This window comes from Diprion similis, chromosome 6 (assembly GCF_021155765.1).
Source record: "Diprion similis isolate iyDipSimi1 chromosome 6, iyDipSimi1.1, whole genome shotgun sequence".
Classification (NCBI taxonomy): Eukaryota; Metazoa; Arthropoda; class Insecta; order Hymenoptera; family Diprionidae; genus Diprion; species Diprion similis.
Genome location: NC_060110.1, coordinates 15,884,319 through 15,904,100, shown reverse-complemented (window position 1 = coordinate 15,904,100; position 19,782 = coordinate 15,884,319). Strand labels below are relative to the sequence as shown.

The 19,782-nt window shown below is 37.1% G+C and overlaps 2 protein-coding genes across 2 annotated transcripts in view; one reads left to right on the top strand and one right to left on the bottom strand.

Moving 5' to 3' along the window:
- The window catches only part of LOC124407811, a 31,109-nt gene extending 15,275 nt beyond the window's left edge, over positions 1-15,834 (top strand). Inside the window, exons 2-4 of the mRNA XM_046884352.1 lie at positions 4,617-4,790; positions 13,559-13,745; positions 15,043-15,834. Of these exons, the coding sequence (XP_046740308.1) occupies positions 4,617-4,790; positions 13,559-13,745; positions 15,043-15,245 (564 nt within the window). The 3' untranslated portion in view covers positions 15,246-15,834. The remainder of the gene's footprint in view (positions 1-4,616; positions 4,791-13,558; positions 13,746-15,042) is intronic.
- Positions 15,835-18,093: 2,259 nt separating this feature from the next.
- Positions 18,094-19,482, bottom strand: LOC124407813 (mediator of RNA polymerase II transcription subunit 22-like). The gene is made up of 2 exons (XM_046884358.1): positions 19,259-19,482; positions 18,094-18,592 (listed from the first exon to the last, which is right to left on the bottom strand). The coding sequence occupies exons 1-2, from the start codon at positions 19,359-19,361 to the stop codon at positions 18,273-18,275; spliced, it is 423 nt and encodes a 140-aa protein (XP_046740314.1). The 5' UTR covers positions 19,362-19,482; the 3' UTR covers positions 18,094-18,272.
- Between the last annotated feature and the right edge of the window lie 300 nt (positions 19,483-19,782).

The following is a 19,782-nucleotide window of genomic DNA, read 5'->3' as shown; positions in this document are numbered from 1 at the left end:
ACCACCGGCGCCATGAGAAACTCCCATACCATTTTTCCATTCAAATGTCCATCGCGTTGGTCGTCGTATCACCGACTTCCAGGCCTTGAACCCTCGTCTGTCGGTATCCCGCTTGCTTGCTTGCTTGCTTGCTTGCTTGCTTGCTTGCTCATTTGTCTGTGCAAGGACTCGTTCGTTTCGATATTTTTTGCAATCTTATCGACGTTTTCATGCCATCATTCGATGTGTCATGTAGTTCAAATTTTATGCAAAAGAATTTAATTTATATGTATGACGATAGTTGTTAGCCGAAGGATTATTAGCATTCAGTTTTTAAAAGTTTTCAATATCGTGGGAATCTTACCGAATTCGAAACTCGTGATTGCAGTAAGTGAACGTTCGAAGATCACGGATAGCAATCGTTATTCAAGTTCAATTAACGCACATTCAAATTCCGGAATTTTGTTTTTTCGTTTTTAATTTCAATAATTCACCTCATTTCTTCTGGCATCCGGAGATACACACGAGCGATAAAAGGGAACGTTAAGTGAATTTAGTAATAAAATAATCGTCAAATGACTTGAATAAGAATCGTTTTTAGATAACGCGTAATTAAGATAATTAAGAACTGTTTCTTTCACATTCACAATTACTCCGCGTCCACTGAAGTTGGATGTACAAAGTTGTCGACGTTCATAAATCTCCAATATGCTTCTGAAATTTTTGCAATCATCTTAGCTATCCTCATTCTTCCTTCACGTTATCGGCTCCTGACTGCGTGACAACTGGACTGAAACCTACCGAATTAATCAAATTTGAAAGAACGTGATGCTGCCGGACTAGCAGGGCTGAAGCCTCTGTAATAAAGAAGTAAGCGCACAATGTTTCCGAGACCTAATTCGGCGGTCGCAAGGCAGTCCTAACGCTCTAGAACCTGGTTAAAGTTTAACCTGAATTCACGAAAAACGAGGTGGTCATTGGTATATAGGTATCACTTCATGCTTGCCTGCCCTGCTGCTGTCGGGTTTTAGAATTTGTTGATGGCACCACGGTCCATCGCCTCCTCCTTCTCAACAATGTAACCACGATGCTCTTCCAGCAGCATGCTCATCGACAGAGAGAGAATTACTTTACCGGCATCTCGAAATTCCGCCTCCTCGGCGATTCACCTGATCGCCTTTAATAGGCCTGTTTTCAGTCGGAAATGGACCGGAAATTCCACAATTCCAAACCATCGGAACGATTTAGCATAAATTCGCATCTATTTACCACGAATTCGGTTGTGCGAAAACGATAATTTTTAAGAAAATTTTGAAACACCTAGGTAACTTAGACATAGAATTAAGAAATAAAGATACTTTTCTGATATATGTATATATATATAAAGCTTTTCGCCGAGAAATAGCAGCCGAAACGACTATACGTGGCATAATAGGTCGACGAAAGTCATGTATAACCGAACTTGTGAATTTGAAGGACTGGTAATTAGTTGAGTAGGACAAAGAACGCGACGTTGAATGTCGGGCGACAGTGACACGACACGAGTCACCTTAGCACTGCATGGGCATAGAATGCTCTACTTTTGTTTGAAAAATGAAAATAGGTGATGGATATAAAGTAGTAGTGGTTGTCTGGTATATAATGGTTTTGCCGCAACTGTATTTCCTGTTCCAGTCACTGACTGACTGACCGTTTCATCATCAGACTGCACGCTTACGTACCTCACGCCTTTGCATGGCGATGAGTGAAGTTTTCTTTCTGCGGTATAGCAGGTATTTCTTTGATGAGAAAGACGATGATCGGCAATTAAGTTTTGCATGCGAAAAAATAATATGTACGGCAGAAATTGCTGCAACAGCTGTGGCCCGCTCACAATAATAATTCGTTTTCATCGGAGTATTCTCGGGAGTATTAATGAAATCAGTATTAATTACCAACGATCTAATCGACCATCGTTGAATGACGGCTGGGCTATAGATAACACTTGACCGAATCTCTTTTACGATTATTGTCGAACGTTAATTGTGACAAGATTACTAAATCTCTAGACCGAGTGACCGAGGTGAGGGTCTGAAAATAAATTCAAACAACACTTGTAAATATACGATCATGTTTACATCTATCATAAAACGTTCATTTGTATTAGAATCAGAGAACGGCTACTGGAGATTTTATCTAATACCATATGGATGTCGTCGTTGTGGATCAGTTCCCACGGCGCCATGTATTCTGATTTATATATGGATATTTTAGTCGCAATTCGAATCTGTAAGCACGAAAACTTTTTTTCTCTCTCTCTTTTACTTGTACAGATATTCACTGGAATAGCGACCAACAAACGAGCAACAAAATTGAAAAAGAAAACAACATAGAACCTAAAACAAAACGAAAACTAAAGAAGCTATAACTGGCAGGTAGGGAATGTATCACCTGCGAGAAATCGTACGAGTCATGTCATTAAACAAACGGTTCTTTCAATTCATTAGACGACCTGGCATCCGACAAAAACTTGTTCCTACCATTATACTACATATAATGTTACGTTGAACATACGTTTGTAAATACGACCAGTTTAATACCCGATGTTCCAATTCGATTCTCCTTGCGAAGCGAACTGCGCTTTATTTTTTTTTTTTATAGTATGTAAAACGTTGTTCGTAAATAAGAAGGATAGTTTTAGTATCTACTGATTCAAACGAGGATCATCGTGATAAATTTCATATCGTAATGCCAAAATCGCATAGCAGTCAAACTTTGATCATTGTCCAGAATTTCGTGCAGCACTCTTTCGACATTTGCAGGTATGTTTGTCGGAACATACATACATACATACATACATACACGTTTTGCAACGTGATTAGCCGCGCAGAGATGTGATCTGCCCTGTCAATATCAGTTATAGTCTTATGCCTACACGAGTGAGTGCTTCAAACTTCACCAAGTTTCGCGGCCACGTTTAATCAGATTTTCTCTATTACCATGTAAACATACGTTAGAGTATTAACGCGGCAGGGAGATCTTATCAGTAATTCTTTTGAGGCAGAGCTTGTGTGCAGTAACGTGTACTAACCAACCACCCGAGCCTCACGAAAAAGCTTCGATATCACAATTATTCAGTCGTATCTCAATATCGACGATAACGAGGACGTGTATACGGTTTGTCACGCTTTTTCCATCACACGCACGATAATTAACTCTCGAGTTGAACCAGCTGAGACTGTTTTAATGACAATATCGAGAGTGCGAGGCTCTTCGATGCGGCTACTGACATCAGCCCAGATGCATCAGGCATCTCAGTTCACCCTTTCATACCGTGTAGGCATCCGTCCGTCCTTTCGCGTGACTTGGCCAGACGACAGGATGTCCCATTGACGATGGAATTGAAAAGAAACCGTAATAACAAGCTTCCCGGTGCCTGTATCATTTGTGCGGTGCTCTACTCACGTTCACCGACTGTACTGGATGGATGGATACAGTAAGTATTATGGGTACGACGAACCATCGCCTCAACTGCACCGTGCGCGACTGGTGTGTGGAGAACACTCTTTGCTTCTGCATCGTTCTTCGCCAATCACGCCCATTGTGTTCCAGTAACACGCCGAAGTACCGATAATAAAACTTTCTCTCGGTGAATTACAGATTTACCTTTCCTTTCGATACCTGCGGTATTTAGGAATACCCTTCTGCATGTTCATATGGCGATTTACAACTGAGTTTGAGTCGCTTCGAAAGAATGCAATATTTCAACGAAGTATAGATTACAATATGTAAAGTAATGTATGCGTGAATGCCTTAATTTTCCGGCTAGATTTTTTTTTTATTTCTGGCCAAAACAAAATGAGACTTTGATTCTATACGAGTTATGTGACAAAGCATTCAATTTCTCACTTTAGCTGCATCGACAGTCATTGTCATATAATTCGTATAAAATTCAATTCCTATTTTCTTTCCGAGCAAAAACAATTTTACTGTACAAGAAATTTTCAACTATGAAGGAAATTCTCTTTGGTATGTCAGTGAATTTATACCAAGACTTGAACTTGACCCGTGTGATAGTGTTTCTTCTTGAAACATATCATCAATATCAGTAATACGGAACTTTCACGTGTCGTCGTTCAAACGATATATGTTTATTTATATCTTTACCCCACTTTCGGTTTCCTGTTTCAAAAGCAACGAGATTGACGCCGCTTACAGAGAGACGTGTAAACGCGCTACACAGATCGCAATCACGTTAAGTTCCGTCCGCGATTGATGTTCTCTATCTCCCTTGGCGCCTGTCTGCTTCTGCATTAATCATAATCACCACTCACACGACGTTTCAATTAACTTCGATTTATCGATTCGTTATAACGATACAGCATGGCCATCGCTAGATCGCGTTTGGAAGTTCGTAAGGGAAAATTTCACTTATAGCCATTAGAACAACCATAAGGTAGTCGAGATGCTTAATCACCTCTCTCTCAACGTAGCCGCTCGTGTCTTTAACCTTTTTGACGTGTTTATGGTTACTCGTATCAAAGTAACCTTACACTTACACGAATGTACGTATTTGAATAACCAATCATTTCTCTGGTTTTCACTCTCAGCTTGTCAGCCTAATGAATAACAGCCGTATTTCACTTTCTTGGTTCCAGGCTGGCGAAGGAGGCATTATAGTCTTGGACGCCACGTTGGATGCATCGACGACCGACGAAGCCGAATGGGAAATGACTGGTGGACCACCGTCGCCCTGCAACGTCAGTTTTCTCAACGACAATATCCTCATCAATGGCAGGAGCAACTTGTCGAAACAGCCCCGTAACCACAAGGTACGTTAAACATCCGATTACCCATCGTTTACCTCCTTATGAACCAACAAAACTCTCGGTTAGTCAGCCAGCATCCCTGGCGCCAGAATTCTGGCTTAAACTTCGCGTTAATCGATCCTTCGCTGGTACTTCGCTTCTGGCTCTGCTCCAGAAAAGATTGATGCTGCGTTACGACGATGACTCGGGGTGCGTCATCCCTGCACTTTTACCAACCCCTCGATGCAGGGGTGACGCATAACGGATTTCCCGGAGCATCCCTCCTCCCTCATCTCGCAACTATATACGCGCAACTCATGCGTCGTACGGACTGCAGCAATTTCTTCGTGTGGGTATGCGTATGCTGTCTCGGTTTAATGAAGCATGATTCGCTATTTATCATCCGCACTGATCCACCGCACCGTGATGCTTATCTGCCGGTGGTGAGCGATTTTTTTACACTGCAGTTGAAAAAAAAAAAAAAAAAAAATATGAACGATTTCCAGCGTTATTTCTATATGTATAGAGTTATTTGATTGATCGCGGACGTTCGAAAGTGTTTTTGTCTGTATACTGTATAGTACATATTACGTATATAGATAAAAATATTGAAATTCACGATTAAGATTGAAATGTGTGAGGTGTCTGTACCATGAAACTGATCGGATTCGCGATATCGCGAGTTTGAACAACGAGTGTTGCGATGCTTTGTGCAAAATTCTAGCCTGCCATGCATTTCGGCGTTAAACTGGTAGCTGTCTAGATTAAAGAATAATCCACGACTCGCGGGATCTATAGATGTTTGTATATGAGCTCACACACTTTTTCTCTCTCATTCTCTCTCTTTCTCTGTCTACACACTGAGCTTTTATATCATGACACGCAGTCATTCATTAGCTTGATCGGTTGATCGATTGGTTGTTTTATTTTTAAAAGACACGTGTGCGTTTGCTACAACATACAACCCCTTACATAATCTCGTCTTTCCAAATCATATAAGAGGTACGTGATGGAGACTATCATGTACTCAGTGTAGACGAAGTACTTGATACTGAAATTTGGTAAAGAGTGGAAAATTTTTGAAAAAAAAAAAACAATTTTCTTCATAGATCAATAATCTGAAATAAATGAAAACTTATCGATCGCGCTAAACACGCGTAATGAGTGTAAAAATTTGATTTAAAAGATAAAAAAACATGCATATTTTTTCCGTTGAAAGAATGTCTTGAAATTTCGTAATCGTTACAGATATTAGATTCCGATTTTGATCTTTTCATTTTCTCGCCTATAAATCTGCATGTAATATTTAATTGTGTTTGCTTTTCACTCGAGAACGACGTGTTACGATTATCATAGCTCTTCGAGAGTATAAATATCGGTTATCTAAACCACGTGAAAAGGCCAACCGATCCCACGCCGAGTTTTTCCTTCTTCCTTTTTTTCCCGCGGCTCGATCGTGTGTGAACTCCACATGCCCTTGCAAGCCGCGTCGCGACGCTTGCAGGCGAATAAACCCAAAAATACACGGACATCGGTCTTCAGCGCTATTTCAGGGTTTACCCAGAGAATTGTTTTTAGCATGAATCTTGATAATTTATATCCGTAAAGCGATAACGAAAAGATAACGTTTATCTTATCGACGTAATAAAAAACGATTAACAACACTTGATATGTGTCTGCGTGTGTGTGTGATGCATGCGATTTAAACTGCGGGTTAAAGAAGTTGAGCCGAACCTGTATGGACAGTGATTAGCGCGATCTAAATGTTCTTTTGATTTTTTTACTGCCTAAACGATCCCGAATTGCTTGTAACGAATGACGTATTTTGTTACCGCAAGTTTTTGAATGATTCAAGTGGGTTAAAATTTTTGGAAAGGACGATAATTTCTTAACGCAAAACTGTAGTATTTATTCAAAATTAGAAGTAATAAGGATTGTATTTGTTACAGTGTAGTTTTTTTTTTCTTTTATTTTCTTTTTTAAACGAATACATGATACACGTGTTCGATATTCCAAATAGAAATCTTGACGATTCTGTGAATATATTCGAGCTTATTTATAGGTATATTATAAGTATTATAACTTTTTTTCTCTTTCTTTCCATACATATCGCCGTAGAAGAGGTTATCTTCTGAACGTTGACTGAAAACCGGTTATACCGATATCGTATTCCCCTTGTGAAAGTTGGGAGATTTTTTGAAAAACACTCTGACGCACACGTTGTAAACTGACATTAGCCGTGCAGATACTATACCTACTAAATCATCAGCGCAATTCTTCATTATAAAAGTCGAAACCACTTTCCCATGAAAATTATTAGACACTTCTTTTGTGTTCTGCATGCTCAAAGAAGCAGACACGATGGATAATTTCGTTTTACGATCCACTTTGTTAGAATCATCGAACAATTTCTCTTTGTCGATGCGGACAACGATTCCGGTACACCTTACTTTACCACTTCTATCGAAGTCTCCAATGTCCAGTCGTTGTAATGCTTATCACTTTCACGATGCATTCACTGTAGGTACAGGAATCGAGGTGGAACTACCTCGCGTTAATCTTGCGGACTCTTTTCACCGCTTGATTACTCGCGAAAATTTGCCTTGCCATGCTCTTCAAATCGTCGCCCCCGAGGCTTTTGCAACTGAAATTATACTTGACGTTTGCGAAGATACTTTTGCGGCTTGCGAATAAACTATACTTCGCGTAAACGTTGACATTAATATTTTAGTGTTCTGCAAAATAACTTGTCTATATTCATTGAGTTTCCGGGTTAGTTTTATTTATTATTATATATATACCTTCACGTTTTTATCACCTGCTCATTGCTCAGCTTTCTCTGCATATGTATGCGAGTTAATATATAATGGCGCGATGGAACGAAGTGCCCTCCTGAGATCATCGAAGCGTTCGAAGAATAGGTCGTAAATCGATAATATTGAGTATCTACCTGCCTACAATTCTTGCCTCGCATAAATCCATATTCACGAAAAATTACTAGAATAATCCCATAATCATTTTGGAGTCGTAAAAAGATTGTAGTATAGGTACGGACATTGCGGCCTTCAATTTCCAATCTATAGTATATATACAATAAAATCTCTATACCGTGGGAAATTTTGAAACCCTTTGCACGACGATCTTCATGAAATTTTCATCGCTCAACGGAGCTGTTCGTACAGCAATTTTTAACGTCTCGGACAATTCAACTACAGGGATACTCGAGACGCTGCTTGGACCTCGAATTATATCAACATAATTCTGCTACCCAGAATCCGCAGCGTGTCCCAATCTTTAAGGATCGTTAATTGTTGGGCGTGTATTTGTCAAACTCGTACTGTCGCGAGGTCAGTTGTCGCCGATATAATTTGCAGCGAACGTTTTATCAAGGCTGCTGCGAAAGTTGCGACAACGTGATCTCAAGTTTCCCGTCCGAGACTACTTGACAAAGAAGACAAGTTTATCTCGCTATATTTTTACCGTTCAAGTCAGTTCGAATTGTAGATATGAATTTTTCTCCTTCTCGCCAATCGCGTTATGTATGGACTATCGAGATTGTTATAGATTATTTTCACGTTCGTTTGATGGATTTGAGAATTATGACGCTTTTCAAATATACAGACGTGAGTTGACTTGGCCGCTTAGATATATATTTTATCGCATTGCGTCACTAATGGGAATTGGATCGACTATCGGTCTTAACCGATTTTCTATCCTCGCTAAAATCGATGCTGCGCTTCGTTTGACCTTATCGAATAACACATAGCGCAGCTGCAGTTGTAGGTAGATTGTGAATAATTAATCAATTTGTTTCAGCCGTTATAAATTACCGATGTTTATCTTCCAATTTTTTTTTTTTTTTTTTTTTTTTTTTTTTTTTTTTTTTTTTTTTTTTTTTTTTTTTTTGTCAGATTTTTAGGCGCTTCCTCGTTACGATATACTTGTAATAAACATTTTGGAGAATTTCGTGTGACACGAACTACCAGAGGTTGTCGGGTTTGGATTTAAATGCCGATTTTATTTCACAGATTAACGATATAAATTTCGGTCTTTAATACTTGATGCAGATTATTTAAAAAAATTAAAGATAAAATACTGGCGATCGGTGGTCGTCGATTGAGCAAGCATAATAACCACAGTAAGAAGTATATAATAATATATCTTAGTGCAAAGCGTAGTCGTCTGCGAGACGCGATATGGCCGACTCAAGGCTGTATCGCGATTTAAACCTAATCTCGAGGGCAGGTTGCAACTTTAGTAACTATCCATGCTGTAAAAATATGCATTGTACTTAACTCGGAATTGATTTTCAACACCGATCAGTGAAATAGGTTCACTTTTATACATATATATATATTATTCTGTTTTACGGCTATAATAGTCTTGAATCGGCACAGCTTCAAGACTCGTATATAATATTGATTCCGCAATGTTATACGGTGTATTTATTTCGTTGAAGGTATATTTGCAATAGATTAAGCCAGGTATTATTACGTCTAACGTGAAAATTGTACACTGTAAAGCGTTTGGAAGTATCTAGAATATTTTCATTATTGTTTATCTGTAGAAATCGATTATAACCGTTTTAGACGATAAAATAGAAGCAGAACGAGAATGTATTAACATCAGTTTGAAATACTGAAAACTTTGCAGGACAAAATAATTTTGAAAGTTATCCAGCACATTTGTGCAAGTCTGCAATAAACTTGGTTGCTGCAGCATACGTATGATTTTAATGATTGTTTTTGTATTATCAAGTACATACTTTATACTTGGGAGTACCAGCTTTTTTCAATTTTTAATTTCGACTTGGAATGTCGTGGAGAAAAGGGATTTAATATAGAAGTTGGCGAGCGAGAAAGTAGCGAAGAAGTAGGAGAAGAGGATTATGGGCAGCTAAGCATGGGCCTCGGGCTAGGTCGTTTGCGTATGTAAATGATAGACAAATGGATACCTGAGACGCAATGAACTCCAACGCGACCGTCTGATTGCTGTAACGGTATTCATAGTAGTGGGATTAATTCCCACATTCAGAAGGCGGTGAGGAAACGCGGACGATTAAACAAACTATAAGAAGAATGTTGTTCCACGTGTGATATTCATTTATATTAATAAATTCGATATTTGTATAATGAAAAAATGAAATAGGTATGAAAAATTCGAGAATTATTTCCATCGAGTTTATACATTCGAGGGGAAAGTTTTGGGAAATTTATTTCAAGGTATCAAATATCTGTTCATTGATCGTTTTGAAAATTCAATTTCGTCATTTGTCCTCGTAAAGTATTTCGATTTAAAAATGAGAAGAAGAGTAAAAACTATAACTTCAGGGATAATTTACTTGAGAAAATGAAATAATTTCGTAATTACGTCTTGAATGAGAGCTGAGCCGAGTTTGCGTCGCAATTTGTGTAATGCATACTTGCTGCGGCTGCAGTTTACGTTTATATTATACATACCGTTATGCATTGTGAGATTCCGTTTTGCAGGAACGTACAACGAAACAACTCGTTTAATTAACCCTTTTGTTCCTGTAGTTTTTAGTTTATAAATATTTGAGTAAAAATCAATGACATTAGTAACGCTATCTCTTAACGCAATGTCAACATTCCTGAAATGAATGTACGTTCAACCCAAAGTCAAAGTTCCTGCCAGTTACGTGTTCAGTGTCTATTATTAAATGCTTATATATTTGTACACACCAAAGGTAACACGAGGTACTTTGGTCAAATCTTAACGATGGGAATCTCGTTTAATAGAAGCAATTCGAGGCAATTTGTTTTCCAATTTTATCCTGTAAGAACCATTGATTGAACTTTGCTTCGTCGGCGATTATTGCAGTTCTTTATGGCTGACAAGATACTTTTCTTCTTCATATCATTCGCGTGAAATGAATGTCGAGAAATTTCACAATCTTTTAATTACCGGGTGAAAGAGTTTGCCAGATTCAATTCCTCCTCAGGAGAAATGGATTACTATAGCAACGGATCGAACATGCCGTGACTTGAATCGGAACAAATAAAATCGCCGTTTCTTGTTGTCATCGTCGGCCTACCAATTACGGGGTTCAACGCATACATCATTGCGTGAACTTGTCAGAGTTGCTCAACAATCGAGGCGTGTCGACGAGTGGAAATTCAATCTAACCAGGCGTTTATCATGTTCAATGACAATACCGTATTGTCTGTGTACGGTGTATACGAAATACGCGTTGTTTCGAGTTCGAGAAACCTGTAACTGGTATCGGCTGCGCCGTAAAGAAAGGCGTTCGCACGAGTCTGCAGACTTCAAAACGAAGAGGGAATTGACTTTCTATCTATCGATAATCGCAAATTGTCAACTGTGTCGTGTGTGCGTGCTAATATCGCGGCTGGGCGGATGACAGTAACGTCAAAACATTATTGCATGCATCGATCGCTTTGAAATTCTCTTGACTACTATACACGTTTGTTACAGCAGAAAACCTTTGGCGAAAAAATTGTCGATTTCGACGTTCACGTACATATCTCCAGATATCGAAGTCCACGGGTTTTAAACGCTAAAAGGGCTTAACACCTCCATTCTATACATACTCAATTCTGAACAAAAAAACTGTAATAAATTTTCACTTCTTTATTTCTGCATCAAATAAAAATACACTGGAGTATTTTTGTTCAGAATTGTGTATAGAATGGGGCTGTTGAGCCCTTTTTCCGTTTAAAATACGTGGACTTTGATAACTGGAGATGTGTACGTACAGCCACGTTAAAATTGACAAGGACACCCCCTTAAACTTAAGACTTGCCTTAGATTGCACTGAGAGATCAGATAGCTGTTTGCGCTTCGTCCTCTGTTAGCTGTGATACCGATGCATTAGGCTTCTTGGCGTACATACTTTGTGAAAATTTGTGTAGGGATATCGTGTTTCATTTTGATAAAACATCTACGCCGACGAGGAATGGCTTTGTTGTTTACTGTTTACATTACTCGTCGTTTATAATAACACATGCCGTGTGTGTGTGGGTATTCACGTGTTTGTGAAATGCTGTTGGACTGTTTTGAATTTCGCACACTCGACACGATGCATGCAGGTTACACCTAACTATTCACTAAGTACTGCATGTGCCGGCCGACCGCTAGGCAAGCTACTCTTGTATTATCCTTAGACGCTGAAATTATACGCTTGATGGCATTTTTCCTGCTGCTTTTGCCGCATCCGACTATGGCATGTAATTTTATACAATAATCGTAAAGTATTCGACGCTGTAGGTACTATACCGTGATTAACACCGTTAGAAATTCTTCCCTGGAGTCTGTATGTATACGCATCCATCCGTCTTACCACGTACCTACTATGCAATTGTCGATACTTTATGTACTTTATACTTTGCCAGGTAATTAAAAGTATCTTACTAATATGCAGCGTGTAGTGCGATATTAGTCTTGATGGCGAATAGCCTGAAGTACATTCATGCTTTGGACATGTGTACCTGCTGCATATACTTTGAAACCATAATTTACTCAACCATTACCATTTGTCATTTTTTTTTTTAGACTGCGGGCAAAAATATGGTGACTCAATTTCTTACTCAAGGAGACTTTTACTGCATACTGAATCATACTTTCTGTATACTTGCAATTTTCAATACTCATAATGTCTAGTCGGTGAATTTTAGTTAATTTTTTTCTTGGTGTTAACGGTTTTTTTAGCAGAACTTGAACTACCAGACCGAGAAACTGCATGTTGTACGAAGAGCAAAGGAAAAAAGTAAAAGAGTGTAGAAAAAAGTCTCGCAGAGCTAGTAAAGTTACTACTGCTTACCTACGTACTTCTTTAATTTCGCTACATGAAATGCGCATGCAGTAGAATCAGCGCTGTTTCAAAATGATATCATTATATAGTCACAGCAGCGTAAAGCAACAACGGTGGATTCATTTAATTAACCGCTGTAAGCAGTCATCTCCTGCTTGAAATAATCGCCGGTACGGTTACGACGTATTCAGAAGTATTGCTGTACGGTATTGTAATAATGTTATAATGTGTATATATGCGAAACAGTCCTATCAGAAAAACTGCACGTGCCATTCTTTATATACATAAATAATTTTGTGCGGTAATGGGGTAATGAAAGCTTGTCAAGATGGCGGAAGCAGTTTTGATACCGTTCATTGCCGATAAAAATTGCCAGTATAATGTTCGACGACAACTAATTGTTGGGTGAATTCAATTCTCAGACATGTGTTTTTTTAATCGCTAGTCAATCGCCAACTATTTTTTTTTTATAAAATTTACTTTTTTAAACATATTTTGCAGTACATGCAATTTACGTTCATATTTCTGTTGTTATATACGCGTTTCTGACGAATATGAAAATACTTTTACTTATATACATTACAAAAATGAAGATGACGACTCCTTTCCTGCAATGAATAGGTGTTATACCGGCGATGACGCCATTCTCGATTCAGTCAAAAACTCAGCGAGTGTGACTAGTTACTGTTATAAATGGAACGCAGGATCCTTTAAAGCTATGGCCAGACGGCAAATACGACGTGTCCATAAATTTTACTATCCATGATCTTATGCGTAATGATAATGAAATATAAATAACCTCCTACGAAAAAGTATCGCCGTGAGAAATTGTATATTAACACTTTTGTTTCCCCTCTATGTACCACACGAGGAACTCCTTTTCTTATTTTTGTATCAGATGCTTACGTCATTCTTCGTCGCAATGTACAATGTATAAGAAACGGTTCCATAGTTTTTTCCGCACATATGAGTGATTAAATTATTTATGTTTTCATTTCAGCATCGCATTCAATTTGACGATACGGCGACACGAACTTTTGAATATCCAAGCGAGGCGTCGATGCTCGTAGGGGAGAGTAGTAAAATTGCATCAGATTCTTCGGTTGACCGACCTGATTCTACCAGAGATGCTGTAGATAACCGACCACCGTCAGTCAGCCCTACGCCGGGCGTTCCATCTGTTTTAGGTAAGTTTAAAATTTCATACTTCTCGTCATTTCAACTCAACGTACATTGATTTGTCTATTATTGGTGGTTTTGTTTTTCTCGTTCGCTTTTAATAATGCAAAGTTTGAAATTTGATATACACACGGCGTGTATTGCGGTAGGAAAAACGACGTTGGCAAGGCCGAATAACGAAGGCTAACAAAATAGTGTAAACAATATAAAATGTGCAAACATGCAAAATTTTATGTCAACCACCGAATGCGCAATTTATACTTTCGCAATATGCTTCGTACGGCATTTGATGAATATATTGACGATATTAATGGCAGAATAAACATAGTTTTTCATAATTTTTTTTTTCACTTAACGACAAACAATTCGAAGTAGCATCTGAAGTATAAATAATTTTTTGATGACATTCTATACAACATGTTATAATGTATCAATAATCTCATATAATCAAATTTAACTCTCTATAAATTCACTAACAATTACGGTATTTAATAATACATCTTTGCTAATTCTTCTCGTTCTGTTTCGGGTATCTTACAGGTGAAGACACGAGTCCTTGCTTCGATTTAGTAAACCCTATTACCTCGCAACGTTTTCTTGACTTTGATCCAATGGTAGAATCCTTTGTGTAGTTAACATCACGTTAGGTAGGGTTGTATTTACCCTTGCAAAAAACTCACAGTTGAAAAATCAGCACATAAACATCTTTGAATTTTTTACCGATGTTCCGTGACGTTAACATCACTTATTTCAATCTCGTGCGTTATATTTAGTTACCAAAAAAGGAAATCCTTTCTTATCAGTAGACTGTTTAAGATTGATGATATGGATGATGAATCCGTATCTGATATCGTTTTCACTAATAGATTGCTTATCGTAATTATTACTCACATTGCTAGTAAAAAGATTGCCCCCCCCCCCCCCCCCCCCCCCTCCTCCCATACGTTTTAATGTTACTGTTGGTAATTTCCATTGAGTTTTAGTTCGATATAATCTGTAATCTATACACATCCGTAGCTAGATTCGAAAGTTTGACAATTTCGTTTTACCAAATATTATGAAAATTTCTGTTGAGGTCGCTGGAAGACGTAATTTGGCAATTATTTAACGGCGGCGCGATTTCTCACAATATTTACTGCAAAGCTAACAGTATGGGACAAAAGTCTCGAGACCTTTGCTACTGTCCTCGATAAAACAGTCCTAGTTACTTTTTTTTTTATTTCCCCGTAATATGTAGGTACATAACATTAGATGCTTTGTACTATGTCATGTAAGTTGCTCACCGCTAGTGCTTGTCCCTCGCAGGTGGAGGTGGTTTAGCCAGTTACACACCGAGCAAAGTAGACCTGGCCTCGGAAGGATTTGAACTTGGGGTCACCAGGGCATCGCCATCGTCGACCGCTGCGCGCGTTGAACAACCCGAAAGTCTGGGGGAAGACGACTACTTGAAACCAGCGCAAGACGCCGGTGCATGGGGATCCGAAACGACGGCAGATTTGCTGTTCTAATAACGTGTAGTTCGTTTATAAGACTTTGAATGGTCATTAAAAAGCAATGAGGAAGAAAACTATTTATATGCTTAGAATTAGTTGAAAGCGCAGGATACTGGCTGGACGAATGCTCACAGTATGAAAGCATGATATATAGTTATTAATTTAATTATACATATACTTATACATCTTAGAAATATATTCTGGTAGTGAATTAGCGATTGAGTTCTTGCTGATAATTTAAGAAGCAAGTTGAGGGAAAAAGAGAAAATTAAAGAAAAATAAGAAAATGCTTAATCAGCGGAATAACCTGTGAACAGCATCATTCCAAGTATATGCATTTACTCCAATATATACATATATGTATACATATATATATTTGTTGTGTAAGTCAGGCTTTTCTGAATACTGAATTAGTGTAACGTAACTGCCAAATGTAACACACCACCCATTGAATATTTTTTTAAAGCCCCAGTATTTTGTCCTCTGTAAAAGACGGACAACCATGGTGCATATCAGTTTTGAGAAAAGTTTATTAGGACGTTTTAAGATATTTCGAAGTCACTTTTGAGATTATTTCAAATTATGATAGTAATGGGATTTTAGCCAAAAAAAATGGCGTGCTTTTAAGTGAACTTTGTATAAAATGAGAAAGGGAAGTAAAAAAAAAAAATCATAATAATAATAAACCATACAAGATCGTGAAAAATTAATGAAATAGAAGAACTCACTAAAATTTAGACTTGTCAACGTTTTGCCAAAGTAGAGTTTAAGTCTACTTAGGATGAGTTAGGGCGTGTTGTTTTTAAAACGATAAAACGTAATAGAAAATTCCAAATTTATCCATTCCGTACAGTGGTTCCCACATTGAAGTGAATTTTCATCCATTCCTACTTTTTGTATGAAATTTCCAATTTTCTAACGACTTAAGAAGATAATAATTAGATCACTTTTTTTGTTTTACTCGAGTATCATGTATCGTCGAATCAAACCTCAGGGTGAGCGTCGGATGAAATAAATGAAGAAATAATACAATAAGGTCTTGAATTAGTTACATGTGTTTGATCCTCATACGTTGTGTTTGGATGTGGACCAAGAGCATGTATTTGTCAAAATTAATGAATTCTAGAGTAAAGTACGAATTCGAAAAGTCTAATTGTTAATTATGATTATTAATCTTAAGTGACTTAAATTTTGTATATATTAAATTATTGTTTGTCTTAAGTCATATTGGAATACGGTCTTTGTCAACGTTTCCGATAAATAAAAATTTAATAACCTCTTATTGATTTAGGAGTATAACTATGAGTCATAATTTGTCATTCAGTGTGTTATCCGTTGATAATTTTTTATTGGTGTTTCGGAGCTGAAATCAACTGAACCCGTAATGTTCAAACTAATATCCTCTTTAAAAATATTAAGTGTAGTATTTAAAGTGTGATTGAATAAAAATATGATAAGTATAAGGATATAACTTAAATTGAAGCTATGGAACGGTTCAATCGTTTACATTCAGTGCTCAGTGACCAGTTAACACTGGTATTCAAAAGTCTCGGTTAGCTCGATGTAAGTCTGAAAATTCCAGTTTTGAAAGTTAAACTTTTTTAAATTGAATTAAAAAGTGTATCATCGACAAGTATTCTTTGACGAGTTTGAGTGATAAAACTATTCCTTGGTATACTTTGTTTTTTGATGTACCAAAGCTATGCCAGACGACCGCCAAAAAACGTCTCACTTAATATACACAAAGGTGACATTTAAAACTGAAAATCTGTATGCAAAGAGTGAATCATTTCATAGAATTTCATCTTTGTGATGTAATGTTTTATTCTTCGTAATTTTGCTTTCCTTTTCTTTTATTACTATACATTTTGATTGTTATTATTTTTTCTTCTGTATTTTCTTTTATTATAATTTAGCTGATAGATCAATGTCATGGCATTTGATTGTCATCGTGATGTTTTTTTCTTTTAAATTTGTTCACTCGCGGTATATTGTAAAATTTTCCTTTGAGCCTGCGCGACGTAAATGAACCAATAATAATAATAAAATTTTCTGTACAGTTGTGTCTATTACGATTTTTACGTACTAGGATTACTCTACTTGTTTAGTAGCCAAATAAAGCTAGTTAACTCGACTTTGATTGGCTAGAACAATCTGAAGTGGCTACTTAACATCACACATTCCAAGAGTCAGTAATTCTGTTTACCCTCAACCGTGTGAGAAAATTGTTACATTGTTTCCATCGTGTATTTTTCGATATATTTGTGCAGGCTCCGTAAGTTTATGTAAATTATTATTGTACAGTATCGTAATATACCCATCGGCATAGTATGCAAGATGTTAATTATATTATATCATCTGATTAAACAACTAGTATTATATTAATCATAAGACTATAATTACCACGAAGCATTGATTTGTATTAAAATCATACATATTGATTAGCAAAACAATAATTAAAAAAATATTAAAAATAAAAAAAACTGTGTGATGTATCTACTGTACTGGAAACTACGTGTTACGAAATATTGAAGTAATAAAGAAATCATTAAACTAAAAAGTACTGTCATTATGATGGTTTTCCATTGATTTATTGTGCGTGTGTAGATTACGCAGCTTCGAAAACCGCGTGTTTTCCATTGAGGTCCAAATCGGCTCCTTTCATTCCGCTCACAGTACCGTAAATACAATACCGATTAAAATTTAATTTAGCCTTGTAGTTGATCATTATACAAGTTACTCCTCGCAGGTAAATCACTGTCGTATTCTTTCAGCTTATTCTGAAAGATTTATAATTTCTATACCTTGTAAATACGTAACATTTGTTAAAAAAAGTGAGATACAAAAGAAACACTTAGACTTGTCTTTGGTAAAATCAATTATTTATTCAATCATACAAAATATTCCTCTGGAATAGATAGATAATTTTATCTGTTGCGTTACAATATGAGACAGGGCTGCCTTATATCTACACTGGCTCAAAGCCGAGCTTATAATGAATGTTTTGATTTTTCTCAGTTCTCCTGAGTCCAAAACACTTTTTCACTTATAAATCGAAGTGTAATATTCTTCTTCCAAGTCGTATAGATCGGCAGCCATATCATCTCGTAAAGAAGCAAGTTTCTGATCACATTCAGCCTGTTTAGTTCGAAATAATTTACTATTCTGTGTAATCGCATCATTGACAGATGGAAAATCATTCAAAATTAAGTATTGCTTTATATCAGATACTAGTTTCATTAAAGATTCTCCGGCACGAACAATGTTGGCCGCTCTGACGTGCATTTCATACGTATCCTGTTCACACTGTGTCAGGCGTGATAGTTGCGTATCATTTTCACCTTTCGCCAGTTTAACTATTTCTGTAAAAATACCAAGAAATATTTGATCAATCAATTATTGTCTATTAATACAGTTTTTTTATTTAATACATATCAATTTATGGAATTTATTTTGGTAGAGTGGAATTAGGAACAATTATCACAAAATGGCATGGAACATGAACGAATCGCCTTGATAGACACTTTAGCATTGCGTTTTGTTAGACCTACCTATCAGTAAGTAATTAAATATTTCCAAAAATATCTGCACAAAATTGTAGGAAAAATATAAAATTGTTATATATTGTCTTCTTCAAAAAACTGATCCTTGACCCAAGATGGTATGAGTGCTGAATATTTGTACGAAACGAAAAATCAGCCTATACTTTCTTTTTGACCATTTTTACTTTGATAGCATCTAACCATGTGAGGACACATTTTACAGTTCTGGACATTTGCTTCGTTAGCAAAGTCACACTTTAGTGAATTCGGTATACTAAAATCTATCGATAAAAACGGATGTCAACAAATCAGTGATGCATAAATGTAAGTTATTGGCAATTAATTTGAGGTCAAACCACGTGAGAATATATTAATCTAATCATTTATAGTGATACTCATTTCTGATACGATTTGAGAAAGAGAAAAAGATAGCAAACCAAATAAAAGTATATGAAACCTCTTGTTTGAGGTTATGTTATGTTATACCTTCGAAGTTTTCTAACATCGATTTGACGTCGTCTTTCAGTCTTGTTGTATAAGATTTCAATAATGCCTCTTTGCTTTGAGGTAGAGCTCGCTGGGCCGACATTTTTTGACAGATATTTTACTTCACGAATTAATAACATCAAGAAAAGATGGAATGACAGTTCACTGCGGCAGAATGGGCAGAACGCGACGCTTGGAGGCTCCGATCAAAGAGGCCTCTTTCATCCTTGGCTTCCATGTTGCTGATCAGCTGACAGCCGGCTAGCGAACCGCCCGAATGGCGTCACTTATCAAATGAGCTTTAACGATTTTGATTTTAACATGTTCAATCCGCCAAACGGATTGCCGAAACATTTGCAGGACAAAATAAAAGTGATGCGCGTCTTAGGGTATCCCTTCGATTTTTCAAAATTCCGTTATATGCGCTGATTTTGACGCACAGCCGCAATTTATTGTTGCCATGTTTTCATGTCATGCGTTGACTGAAGATGTTTAGTCAACTTATCATGTAAGCATTTCAGTAA